Raw genomic sequence first — 13,547 nt, forward strand, 5'->3', positions numbered from 1 at the left:
GGAGTAATTTAATGTTTACTGATGAAACCAGGATAGGTTGCATCTTGACACACTAGATGACACCAGAAGTACAGGCATCTTCAGGAAGTCCATTTCTCATGGAGCGAGATGACATAATCATGACACACTGGACTCCCCAATGCCAGAGGATTCTGGTTAAAATCACGGTCTGACATTCTGATTTGGGTTTTCTGCAGTTTCCCGTAATCAATCCAGGCAAATGACTCCATAGCTGATTCCTGTCCCAGTTTCCTGGAACTGTGTTGCTGAGTTTTTCTTCCTCTTGGGGACCTCATTGTTGATGAGAGGTTTAGTATACCCCCAAAAAAGTATAGATGTTTGCTGAGACAAGTACCATATTTTACTTGAAAAATCCACACACAATTTGTCATAAAATGCTGCATGGAAATGCTGCATAGCACAAGTTTCATCAAGCTCCAAGGCTTTAACCTTCTGTTTCTTAATGAACAACGGACACCTTGCACTTGGTTTGAAAGTGTGTGTTTTGTGAGAAAGGTGTTGCAAAGATTACCAAACATTTGCGGTTGCGATCATATGCAGTTGCTGAAAGAACCTAAAATGATAAAAAATAATGAGGAAATGTGAAATTGTACTACGGGAAGAAAATTCAATGTCAGGGTGTGTCATTTACATGACTGAAGAGAAAAACTAAAATTGGTTTTCGAGTGATGGTAGTATTTCAATCAAAATTTTATTTGAAATGTGAGAATTTGTTGCATGTGCTTCTTCAGCGATTCCTGATTTATTTTGTTCATAATCATTGTAATGTAGCATTGATTTTGGTCATTTATATTTGAGATATTATTGGCCCTTCACTGCAAGAAACAATACAGCTGCGGTTGGTAGCCATTTTACATTATGACACTTTTTTTTTTCTTGCATCATGGTAAAAATGTTATCATGCATAGTAACACCATAAATAAAATATTTACTGCCTGATATCTTTAGAGACTTGTATTTATTTAAGAGTTTTGTTGACATGTTGATACATTTAATAGTACTAATGTGACAAGAATGATATAATTTTTGTAAAATATTAAAGTCAATTTATAACTTTGAGTGATTACGTAAGTCTACAATAAACATTTAATAAAAACTAGAAATATGGTTCCAAGTTCTTTTGTTTAAAAGTTTGGTGCGAGGCTTGTTCTAAACAACAAATATTTTTGGTTGTGGTCTAAATATTATGGGTGCAAGGCTTAATCGAGGGCGTGGCTTATTCGGGTAAATATAGTTTAATGATCTGACCAATAAATAATAGCTGGATGGCATATGCCTTTATTCCCATCTATGGCATGTTACCTGCCCCCCGATAACTTCGCCATGGTGAGGTCCGACAGTCTTAATGATGATGACCACTTTATCCTAGTCTACGACAATGCTAGACCTCACAGTACCGTAGCAGCATGCCAGTATCTTGAACTAAACTACATGGACACAGTGGACTAACCTGCTCAGTACTCTGAGAATGCTCGGGACATGCTGAAAATGGCCATTTTGACAGCGTCCCAACCCACCGACACTTCGGGAACTGGGTGCAGATGGCGCCGAGCAGTGGGACCTTTTACCCCAAGCCAACCTTGATGCCCTAACAGGTTGGAAAAACTGATTAGTATACTTGAAGGACTTGCCAATTGAAAACTTGGTGTAGTGACAGTTGTCTTTGTTGTTTGTATTTTGCCATGGGTTCACCTGTTTCAGTGGTTATGATGAATGATTCATACCTTGTCCACTCTTCCTGTGAATACATCACTGGATGGCTATACAATGTTGATGATGTCAAACTTTGGTATTACAAACTTTTGTTGAGAGGTTTAGGTTAAGGAAGTGAAAGTATAGTGTAACATATATATTTTTCATAACAGTTTTCATCCCATGTAATCTGAACTAAATTTGTCAATTTTTTTTTTTGTATCATTAAACAACCATAAATACTCTTAAAATCTGAAACAATTTTAAGTACCTATCTTGACTGTACGTTTTTAAATTCTTTGAATTATTGAAAAGCTTGTGTGCATGGCTATTATGATCCACCATGCTGTACTTCTATGTATGTTTATACCACCGGTTGATCCAGGGGGAGAGGGCGGCATATTGGCATGCCTCTTCCCCCCCCGAACCCTGAATAATTTTTAAAATTTCTCTTAATTCCTTATCATAGTTTACCAAACTTTACTTAAATATTATTTTACTGCAGTGCTATAGGTAACTGGATGTTTTTGAACCACAAATAAAATGTACTAAATTTAAAAATCTAAATGTACTAAAATTGTATTAGAAAATTTAATTTGGCATTCCCTGACCATTATTCTGGATCTGCCCTTGGTTTTTTAGGTAGTTAAGTTTTTAAAATAATGTACATACAATAGAGGTTAACTGAGCAGAAGCCAACACATTTGAAGCTGAACACACACTGTGGATGTACTTTTTTGCCGGCTGAAAATGTTTGTTTAATGTAAATGAAACTTGATTATCAACTAAAGATTTAATTTTCATTTTATTGTGCTCATTAAGCTTTCTGACTGTGGATAGGTAATACACAGTTGTAAGATATGGTATTAAGATGCTGTCAATGAGACGTTAATCCCAAATAAAAATAATACTGTTGAGTAAAATTCATTATATTTTATAAACTGTGACGAATTGCCTTGTAGATGGTTAATTTTCAAAAGATTCTGTTATATAAGCCCAGATCAATAAGCATTAAAAGTCTAGCCTGTAACAAAATAAACTCACAAAACTTTCTTGTCCCTAATTCATAGCACAATAGAGCATAAAACTTCACACTCCTTTACGTATTCACTGGATATAATGAAACTCAAGCTTGTATTTGATTTAGTATCACAAAATCAAATCAACCTAGTGCTAAATATTTTACTTTTGGTTCAGGGTTTAAAAGATATGTTGGAATGAGAAAAGATACAACAGAGCATGTGAAATAGATGTACCTCTGAAATGCCAGCCTTGTTACTCAATGAAAATGTGAAATGTTGAAATGTTGAAATGTTAGACTCTGTGTCCATGGATTTGATTTAAATATTTTAATGATGGGAATTTGACTCATTGCTTGATAGTCTAGTCTAGTCTGGTACAAGGATTTGTTACCAAAATCATTTTTGTGCACACAATTATTTTTAATTTTTTTATGACAGGTTTCCAGAACTTGTATTTAAAATCATAGCTTCTTTAAGCCATAGACTTAATATTCAAATTGATAAAAATAGAATATCCAAGTTCCACGGAAACTGCTGTAGCTTTTTAAAGTAATTTCAATATCGTACAATCTTACAGAAGGAAATATTACATACTGAATTTTAATTTGAATAGGTTTATAACTTGGTCAATTAACCATTTCAAATTTATTTTTCCAATAACTAGCTTTTAGTTTTGACAACATTGTTAGTTAAATAATATATTTTTAAAATAATAACCTATCTGTTACTTTGTAAAAGCTTTAACTGAATAATATTTCTATTATCAATTGTTACAGCACTATGTATAATGTGTGTGCGTTATTTTGCACTGATATTTGTTGCTAACTAAGACATTTTTATCTATGAAAATATTTTAATGTGTTTGTTAACTAAACCTTATGCTATATATCATTGATATAAATTAGTTCATCATGGCTTCTGAGTTGAGGCTATGTTTTTGAAATTATTGTCATTCCAAATGTTTTGATATGCCTTGTTGCAGCAGTTATCGAGGTTGAGGCATGTGGTCCCGCCTCTATTTTTTTGGTGATTTTATGACTTAAAACAATATGTATTTAATTCTTGTTACAATTTGTCTAGCTGTCTAAATCCTTTTCAGTTATGTTTATTATTTAGTTCACTTGTAGTTTAATTGTTCAAAATTTTTCTTAAGTATTTTAGTTTATTACACTTTGATTTATATAATTAATTATTCTGTTAATAGACATACTTATATTGTACTATAATAACTATGATGTCATATAAATTTTGCTTGACTAACATTGACTATAACGTTGTGGTACAATAGTTTAGGTATACTCCGGTGTACCACAAAACTGGAAGAAAGTTAATGCTATTAGTATTGTGTTTTGCAACATTGTCGCGGAGGTGCGCGCGCTTGTGCGGGTCTGCGAACTGCGAGCGAGCCAGCGACCTTGACTCAAGAGGAGAACGAATGTGGACTCAGTGCGGGCAACAAGTATCGAGTGGGTGCTTGAGGTTCCATGATCCCAGGCCTAAGTTCCTGCTGCGAACCTGCTCGTAGTGACTCCAGCTGGCTACGAAGGAACTACATTGCCCTGCCACCTGCGAGAGCCTTTGAAATCCAAGTAACACCGGGCCAGTTTACTTTGCAATAAAATTTCGTCAGAAATTTAGTTGTGACAATATTTTCAAAGGCTTCAAAGTCTTGCAAATTTTTACGTCACTATTTTATAATTCAGAGCGAATTGAACTGTAAGCAAGATAACTTGTACGAACTTTGATTATTGAGCAGACTTCAATTATAGCTAGTCATATGCCTGCATTAAAGCCTGCGCTTTCAGTTTACTTATTTTATTGAGGCGTGTTTATAAATACATCGTTTTGGACTCATGTGATCTGTATTTGTTACTGTTTTGGCCGGCTCAGACTGGCCAGCGTAAGCCATCCCTCTACTGCAGAGCACTAGTGTGCACAGTTGACTGAGCTGTGATTTTGCGCAGTGTCACTGTGTCGGTAGTGGCAATCACCTGCACACTGCATGAACACCTGCCTCAATTGGGAAGCAGGCTTATTACACTGGCCCAACAGCTATACCTTGTGTTGCGAGCCAAATAACTTGTGGCGAAAGTATTGAAAAACTAATTTAATATAATGCATGTGGACTTTGACTTGGCCAACGAATGCAATTTATGAACTTATCCTTACTGAGGCATTCCAACCCAAACTGTGCTTTTAAAGGAACATTTTTTACACTTTTGGTAATTACGTCGCTACAAGTTGCATGACGTATGAAGACGTCACACCACAGGCCCTCTGCTTTGCACGGTGCACTTCCAGCATAGTTCATTTTGACAGTTTAAATATTTGGAAATGTGTTTAAGATTTTGAGTGAAGTTCAACCAAATAATGGCATGGTACACCTTGCGGCGATAGTGACAGCTGTTGGACAGTATACATGTATAGACACTAAGGCATTTAGTGTTAGTATTTAATGTTTGCCTACTTGATTATACAATATTGGAATTTCTTTGTATATTTTGTGTGCTTAAAGGTAATCATTGAATGTCCTTTCTTCATAAAGGATGCAAGGCAGAAACCAGTCTTATCTATTTCCCCTAATTGTCCTATACAATGCTCTCTGCGACCTGTAATTGTAATTGAACCAGAGGTATTTGATAATTTGCATGTTTGGAAACACAGTTGCTGTTTAGGTCATTATTCTTGTGGTTTGACCTCAAGGGAGGTTACAAGGGCAGTTAAAATCCAGGGCTCATCAATAACCTCATAGGAATGGCCTTGATCCAGAAGCCAAGAGGATTTAGACTAGCCTGCAGTCATGTGTGAATATCTAAGGAAAAACTTTACATGTTAATCAAATAAAGTAATATTTTCTTTTGTCTTAAGTCCAGACTGGGGCCATGAACCTTCAATTTTGTATTCAAATAAAAATTATCAATGATTGTTGTATTAAAAAACTTTAATAAAAAAAGTGTTTTAATTTGAACTTTATGTGGCATTAATATTACTTTCTATTTTCAGAGAACACGTCTAACTCGGTTAAAGTTCAGGCTTCATCACTCGAAGATCCAGTGAAAAGCAGTTTTGATAATGATGGATTCTCAAAATGTTATCTGCATATAAATGGCATGACGTGTGCATCATGTGTGGCGGCGATAGAAAAGCATTGTAAAAAGTTATATGGTAAGCAAAGAATGGTCATAAAATACTAAGGTACTTAAATATTTATAACTTTGTACTTATGTTTATTTATTAATTTATTATCATGTTTGTTATATATTTTCAGCATGTACTCTTTGCATTAATTATAAATAACTATACCTAGCATCATGTTCAAAAAGTCACACAGAAAACTTAATATACATGAAACATTTCACAAAAGCTTGTGAAAAGAGCCTGAGTTTACAGAAATAACTTATACCAACTACAGAGAAATTACTTTCTATAAGTAAAAGTTTCAAGATTTATAAGTTTTTTTAACACCCAACTTATAGCAAAAAGTTATGTAAATTACTGCTGGAGTGTGTTAGAAAGTATGGATACCTGTGTGTACAGGGTACTTCTGGAGCTGCACACATCTGTCAGCTTGTAATATTACTTCACACTAATTGCTAATATACTGACATTCTATTGTGTACTCTTATATCCCAGAAGAATATCAGAGAACGAAAAAAAGTTAGCATTAAGGCCAAGTATGGATTGTGCACCACAATTGCAGTGATACAATGCTGAGGTAGGCGGCAGATAGAATTGCTGTTGAAGCTATTCAGTGTGGTCAGGGAGAGGGAATAACATTCCGCAGAGGGGAGGGGGCATGCAGGCCAGACGAGGCCATGGAATGAGCTTGATGGGAATGCGTTAGAGGCAGAGGGTTTATGGTAGTTGAAGAGGACATTAAAGGGTCTTTAATTGATATGAAACCTCTTTGCAACTAAGCTTAAGTCCAATTGCAAAAAAATTTAATTTATGAATTTTTTTAATATTATTTGTGAGTAAATGCATTTCTGGAGTATAATTAAGCGATGATGTCCACATGTTAGTAGGTTACCATGAATTAAATACATATTAGGACTTATTTACTCTGTAAAAGTTAACACAGGATGTATTACGTGTCAAAGAGTTGAACGTGACACCACACAATCATCAATTAGAAGTACTTTTTATTTGGTGTAACACATACTATTTGTGCCATTTTTGTTTGAAATATCTTGTTTCATCTTTCATTTGAATTAAAAAAATGACTAATTCTTGTTACAAGAAACTCCTAAGTTGTTAAATGTTGTTTACCTGAGCTGAGAGAACAATCTTCAAATGTCTGATCTTACATCTTCAGTGTTTACTAGAAGCGTTACTTGAAACACTTTCTAGGGCTGGCTATATTTTCACAGTGGAGATAATTTAAACAAAGTTATGGTTGCATTTTATATGTTTGTAAACTTAAACTTAATAACTACAGCAAAAAAGTAATAATGTAACATTGGCAGACCCAAAATTGATACAGGTGCTGCCAAGTTATCAGTACTTATGTGCCAAAGTCATAAAATCATTAAACTAAAACTGATAAAATCACCCAGTCTTGAATTCTGTGCTGAAAAAGTTTTCAGATACTGTGAATATTTTATTTTACCAAACGATAATACAAAATTGATGGTAGTATCAGGACATTACACGAAATGAGATACATTATCATATGCACCTTACAAAGAGTGAAATTATGAAACAAGAAATGCTACAGAGATATGTAATTTGTCATAAGGACAGTTTAAATGTTTTCAATTGTAACTTATAGTTTTATTCTATTTTTGTATTTCCCGAAAAATCAGCTTATTTATGAATAATAGTTGGTCTCATCATTCAGGCATAATATATGTGATAATTAATTTCATTATTTCTAAAACATTTTGGCTGCAAAAGATTGTAGAGAGTCATAAAACCATATCTTGCCATGCAGTGCAGTTTTTATATGTACTATGAAACAGCAAAATATTTAGTGTACTGTTTATTGCTCTTTCTTTGCTCTTATATTCAGACAGAAATTATAATGCTATAAACATACATTTTCTGTTTCCAATTTATCTTCAAGTGAAACTATAAAATGATTTTCTAATAATACTGAAATGTCATAAATTTTCTTATAAATTTTCTTCAAAATTAAACTTTAATAATATAAGTTAAATTAACTCACAAAATATGCGCAAATGAAATAAATGTGCAGAAGAGCACTAACCATTGCCTGAACTAGGTCGAGGATGCAAGTAAATGTCTCCCTCTCTATCCAAGGTTGAATGGCACACAAATTTAATTTTGGAAGGCTAGCTGGTCACTTGCAGAACATTATGGGTAAACAAAGTCAGGCACTTTGATAAGCTTCTAGCCTTTCCTTTCCCTACTTGGATTGTGTATGCACATGTGCCGTACCCCTTTCCCCACCATTGTCCCATGAGCTGAGCTACAATCCAAGCTCGCCAGCCACAGGACACTGTCTCTTGGTCTCTCTCATCCAGTTATCTCTCCTGGTACTCTGCTGTCTCTTTTCAGCCATAGTTATAGGTCGCCGCAAAGGCCATCTGGTGAAACATCAGAACACACTGATAGTGTGCGTATAATTCATTTATCGTAGTCATCATAATAGAGCTTGCAGAAAATATGAAAATTGATTTGATTTGTGTTTAACCTTTCAGCATGTAGTATACATTAACTGTGTGTCACTAGTGTTTGTGTGTCCTTGCCCAGAATCTATGATGGAGAATGAATTGAAGCATTGTTTGAGTTTAGTTCATTCTAATTTGGTCAACAAGCCACTGAGTTGTTGGAAAGAAAATTATAGCAAGTTAAAACAATGTGATGTTAAACCAAAGTGATGCTTCTTTGAGTTATATATTTTCTCTGAATAATAAGAAGTAGCATAGAGAATTGCAAAGTGTAAAAGCATCATAATGCATTACTGGCAGTGTTAGAGATGTTTATGTGGCAAAAGGTGATAAAAATGTAGAACCGGTACAACTTTTCACCTGTGATATTAGAGGTGGTATTTAATATAGCTGTTGGCAGTATAGAGCAGACTAAGCTTAGCTTTACCTCAAGTATTAAAAGAGCTCACTTCGCTGGACATAGTGCTCAATAAACCCAACTATAATTATATTACAAACCAGTTCATGTAGTTTACTGTAGGTTCTTGGTCACATTGGGTCATACCTCTGCACATGTCTATAGAATTAACTTCATACCACCACAAATGTTGACTTAAATTCTAGTGGAGCGACAATAAAGAAACTTTTTGTTACAGATGGACATATCGGTTGGTCTTTCAGATGAACCTTAACTAATTTTTTTGTGAGGTGCCCAGGCTAAAATGGCATTTTGGAGGGATTTCTCTTCTGCAATGTCCTGAAAACCATTGCTACTGGAGAAGATATATTTTTAATGATTGTCAGTAAACATGGACTTTACTACCTAAACTATTTTCAGTGAGTACCGATGGAGCTCCATCTGTAATGGTAGGTTTTGTGAGATTTGTCACTCAGGTTTAGACAGAAAACTACCGATTTGTATAACTCACTCTCTCTTAAGTAGGAAGAATTTTGCCTCAAAATTTGCAACCAGAATTTCATGAGGCAATAAATATTTTAATTTTTATTCAATTAAGACCTTAAATCTCTTGTAATTTTTTTACAACCTGTTTTGAGATTGTATCAAAGCGCAAGGATATGGTGTTATACCTTGACGTGTGTTATATATTATAAGGAAGGAGAGTTTTTTTGATTAGGTGTTGAATAGAAAACAATGATAGAAAGTTTTCTTTATTAGAAGAAGCATACTATAGCTGACCCCTTGACATTATTGCTTAGATGGCAATGTAGGCATATTTATCTGTTATCTTCATGCACATAAATGAATTTAGGTACAAAATACTTTAAAACCATGGTAAATATAAATAAAAAAATAGAACTTTTGAAAGTAGAGATTTACCATTGGAATATTTTATTACTGTGCTGGAGAATTGGTTAGAAATATCATAAGATGTAGTAGTAGTTTTAGATGGTTTTCTGTGTAAGCTCAAAGATTAAAAAAATAGGTGTTTACCAGAATGTTTTTTCCACAGAAGAATAGTTGGTTTGAAAAGTATTTATTACAAGTTTAAGTGAGAGAGGTCATAGAAGATGATACACTGATTTGAAGTATTGCTGTGAGAGCTCTAAGGAAGTCAAGTACAGAGGCAAAAGTTTAGAATCCATTGAGTCCAGCTTAATAATAAAGCTATTATAGCTCAGTAGGTAGAAAAGTGTCATCTTGTTCCCAGTACACAGGACCTTTTTGTGTTTGTAGTAATCAAGACTTAGCAAGAAACTGTTTGTATCCTGACACTGTGCTTTGCCTTTCACCTTAACTCCAAACCTTCAAGAGCATCACTTTAAAAAGAAACAATGTCAAATGTAATGATTCTTTTTTTTTGTGTCTGAGAAAGCATTGCATTATTTATTGTGTCTTATTTTCATTTAATTAATTAATTTTTTTAAAAAAAGCAAAGCAAATTACTTTAACATATAAGTGTTTTGGGCCTATGTGGGTAAAAAAAAATCTAGTGAAGCGAAGAGGTATGGTAGTGTGTGTGTTTGCTTAATAATTTTATTTAGAACAACTGTATTGTGAGTGATGTTTAAAGCTTGCATTAAAATGGTTGTTCACTGGGTGTTGACAGAATGGCCATCTACGTTGTGACCATTTTCCTTACCTCTTTTCTCTTCTTTATTGCCTCCAACTTGTGTCTGCACTCATGTGTCTGTGTGATGAACATTTTGAGAGTCTTCATTTGGTTCTCTGCTCTTTTGAACCTTGTTGTAGTTCGGTTGGGGAGTGTCGCATGTTACGTTGGAAGGGCATTGGGAAGTGACTCCACACTTTCCCTTCTTCCTTTTTACAAAATTGATTTTTGGAATCCAGCTGCAGGAATTGTTGTTTTGTTAATTATTATAGTTATTTACCAGTTTAATATAGTCTTCCAAAATATTTCTATCAGGTACTTTATTTGTGCCTAGGAGTTTTGTATTTGTAGTTTTTATGTGATTTGGTGACCTATCATAGCTATGAAGTTTATTGATTGCTATTATAATTATCACTTTTCAGCATCCCTGTTTGGTCATGTATTTATTTTATTATTATTTAGGTACCATTTGTAATGTCTTCCTCCAAAAATATAGTTGGGTATTGTTACACTCCTCAGTCATAACAGAGTAAACGCAAGTTATGTTGCAACTTTGTTACAATTCACTGTCCTGATGCATGGGGGTAACTAGTGGATCTTTTGGTTTCAGAAGGCAAAATAATGATTTTGTCTAGATATTAGTACCTCTGTTTTTATTTTACTTTTGATTATTTTCACATTACATTTTATAAGTTGATAAACAAATATATATAACATGGATTTATAATCACATTATCCAAAGAATGGGCCGGCCCTTATTAGACAATCATATGGTTCATTAACACAATTTAAATACAATTCGTAACAATAAACATGTTAAGGAGTCATAGTCCCAGATTATAGTGAATCTTTTAAGTTCTAAAGGTAACTTCTGGCTGTCTAATCTCAGAAACGTCGTGGTTGAATACTAGTTCCAAAAGGTTAAAAAAAAACTGAAGGGCTGGCGGTTTGACGATTGCTGGACGAAGTCATCCGGCCCTTGGAAACTGATCTGGTCCTTGGAATGTGTCCGGTTCTTGTACCCTGTCTGTGAACAGATCTGAAACACATATGTTCAGGACTGATTCACAGACAGTTGGCGAAATCGGCAGAAAATGCCTTCTAATCATGATGATGGTCTGGGAGTAAAAGTTGTCAAAACTCACCAAACAGGGAGATGGCTTCCAGGATCAGCTCGGAGTCGCGGCGCTCGCGGACTCACGGTTGTCGCGGACATTTACATGATTAAAAAATTAATAAATTATGCAGAATAAAACATGATTACTCCTATGAGGTAGAGCTACATGGACTGACTAAAGGCTAATCACCACAGTTGTGGGAATCATATCCCTTGTCTAGCTGATTACACCTTAAAAGAAAAACGGAGAGGCGTTCTGATGACGAAGATACGAAGTGGTCAGTCTAGAATTGTGACGCGCAGTAAGTTTGTGGTGGCAGCGCCCTCGTAATTAAAAGGTGAGGTTAAAGAAAGAAAATGGGGGGGGGGGGGGGGGGGGCTTGGGCTTTCGGACCGAAAGGTTCTGAAGATTACAGAGGGGCTTGTGGAGAAATACTGACTTTGATATCTCGAAGTTGGTGGTACCGGCCGATGTCAGCGCGACCTACTGAGGTGTGTCTGAACCAAGTAGAGGTCAACTCACACGAGGCGACTGCTAGCAGCATGGGGCTTATGAAGTGGATTAGGAAGTCCTGGGAAGGAACTACGGGGTACTGGTTACTGTGGGAGATGCCAGAGGGCAGGCGTTTAGCGGGCATTCAAACACCCAGGGGAAGTTATTCGCTGAACTACCGCCAGGTTGCATAAGCATGTACTTTTGGGACTAGTGTCGTGGCCTTGGGACAGGCCAACCCTGGCCGGGGTTATTGGCCGGTCAACGCTCTGGGCAATGTTCCCAGGAAAACTTGGAGAGGTGGGGTGTGTGGAGACTGCTGATGACAGTGGGAAAGGGGCTCTACTGAGCCCGGAGGCGTGACTGTACGTTGGTGAAAATGGCTAATGTTAGGCGAGGTCTTAGAAGCAGCCTGCCCTGAGAGCTTGCAGGACATAGCAGTTCTCGTCACGGATCGGAGGCGAATTACAGGCGACGTTCGTGCGCCAAGGCAGGAATAAAAGGATACCCAGACTGACTGGCAAAAGACTCAGCAAAAATCGGATCTAGGGCTGGGAAAAATTTGGGAGGCAGGCCTGGCAAAGATTGAATGGGAGTGTACAGGAGGAGGAACAAGTTTAAGTTCTTGCAGCAAAAGAATGACTGGTGACATTATTTTTTTTTAAAATTGTGCCAAAAATACTATTTGGCGGCACAGTATGCACCACATAACTTTTATGTGTGACTCCTATGCTTCACAAAGTATAACATTTGCACAATTCCGACAATTATTTATTTGTTTTCTGTCCAGTATGCTATTGTATGACTCGGCCACTATCTTGTACACCTGAGACAACCGCAAGCAAGGAAAAGGGAAACAGAGCACAAACTGCTGTGAAACAGCGCACATGTCTCAAATAATGTAGATCACTTAATTCCAGTTGCATTCTGGGTGGTTGCTGGGATAAAAAATGTACAAGTTAACATCTCGGCTTTAAAATAAAAATTTTTTTTGAATGTTAAGATTTTTGGGTTTATTAGTTTACTTCTGATTGAATGCTTTAAAAAACATTATTGTGTTAAATCACATTAAAAACTCAGTGTGAATTAAAATTAATTTATGACTTGCAAGTATTGTTAATCTGTATTGAAAATTCATTATATCATAACTTTGTTTTTGCTAAACAAGGAATAATTAATTTTGTGCTTTCATAGTGATGTATGTAATTATTTTTTTTGCGAGTACCTAAGTAAGTTCCATGTGTGTATTTTAAGGTACAGTGGGAAATAAAATTGATGATTATTAATGATCCTTTTTTTAGGTGTTCACAGCATTCTTGTTGCTCTGCTGGCTGCCAAAGCTGAAGTGAAGTATGATGCTTCCTTGATCCAACCTTGGGACATAGCGGTTTCCATAACAGATCTTGGCTTCCCAACGTCACTTATTCAAGAACCTGAGTCGGGGGAGGGAGAAGTAGAGCTGAAAGTAAGACAACTATTATTTTTACTGTTTACAATCTGTTGATGTTTACGAGCCAA

General features: G+C 35.6%; 1 protein-coding gene across 3 annotated transcripts in view; it reads left to right on the forward strand.

Annotated features, from left to right (window-relative positions):
• Positions 1–13,547, forward strand: part of LOC134529555 (copper-transporting ATPase 1) — a 127,903-nt gene that overhangs the window by 64,839 nt on the left and 49,517 nt on the right. For all 3 annotated transcript variants that reach the window (XM_063363773.1, XM_063363775.1, XM_063363774.1), the window contains 2 exons: positions 5,739–5,900; positions 13,331–13,494. In XM_063363773.1, the coding sequence (XP_063219843.1) occupies positions 5,739–5,900; positions 13,331–13,494 (326 nt within the window). The remainder of the gene's footprint in view (positions 1–5,738; positions 5,901–13,330; positions 13,495–13,547) is intronic.

Source organism: Bacillus rossius, chromosome 2 (assembly GCF_032445375.1).
Source record: "Bacillus rossius redtenbacheri isolate Brsri chromosome 2, Brsri_v3, whole genome shotgun sequence".
Taxonomy (NCBI): domain Eukaryota; kingdom Metazoa; phylum Arthropoda; class Insecta; order Phasmatodea; family Bacillidae; genus Bacillus; species Bacillus rossius.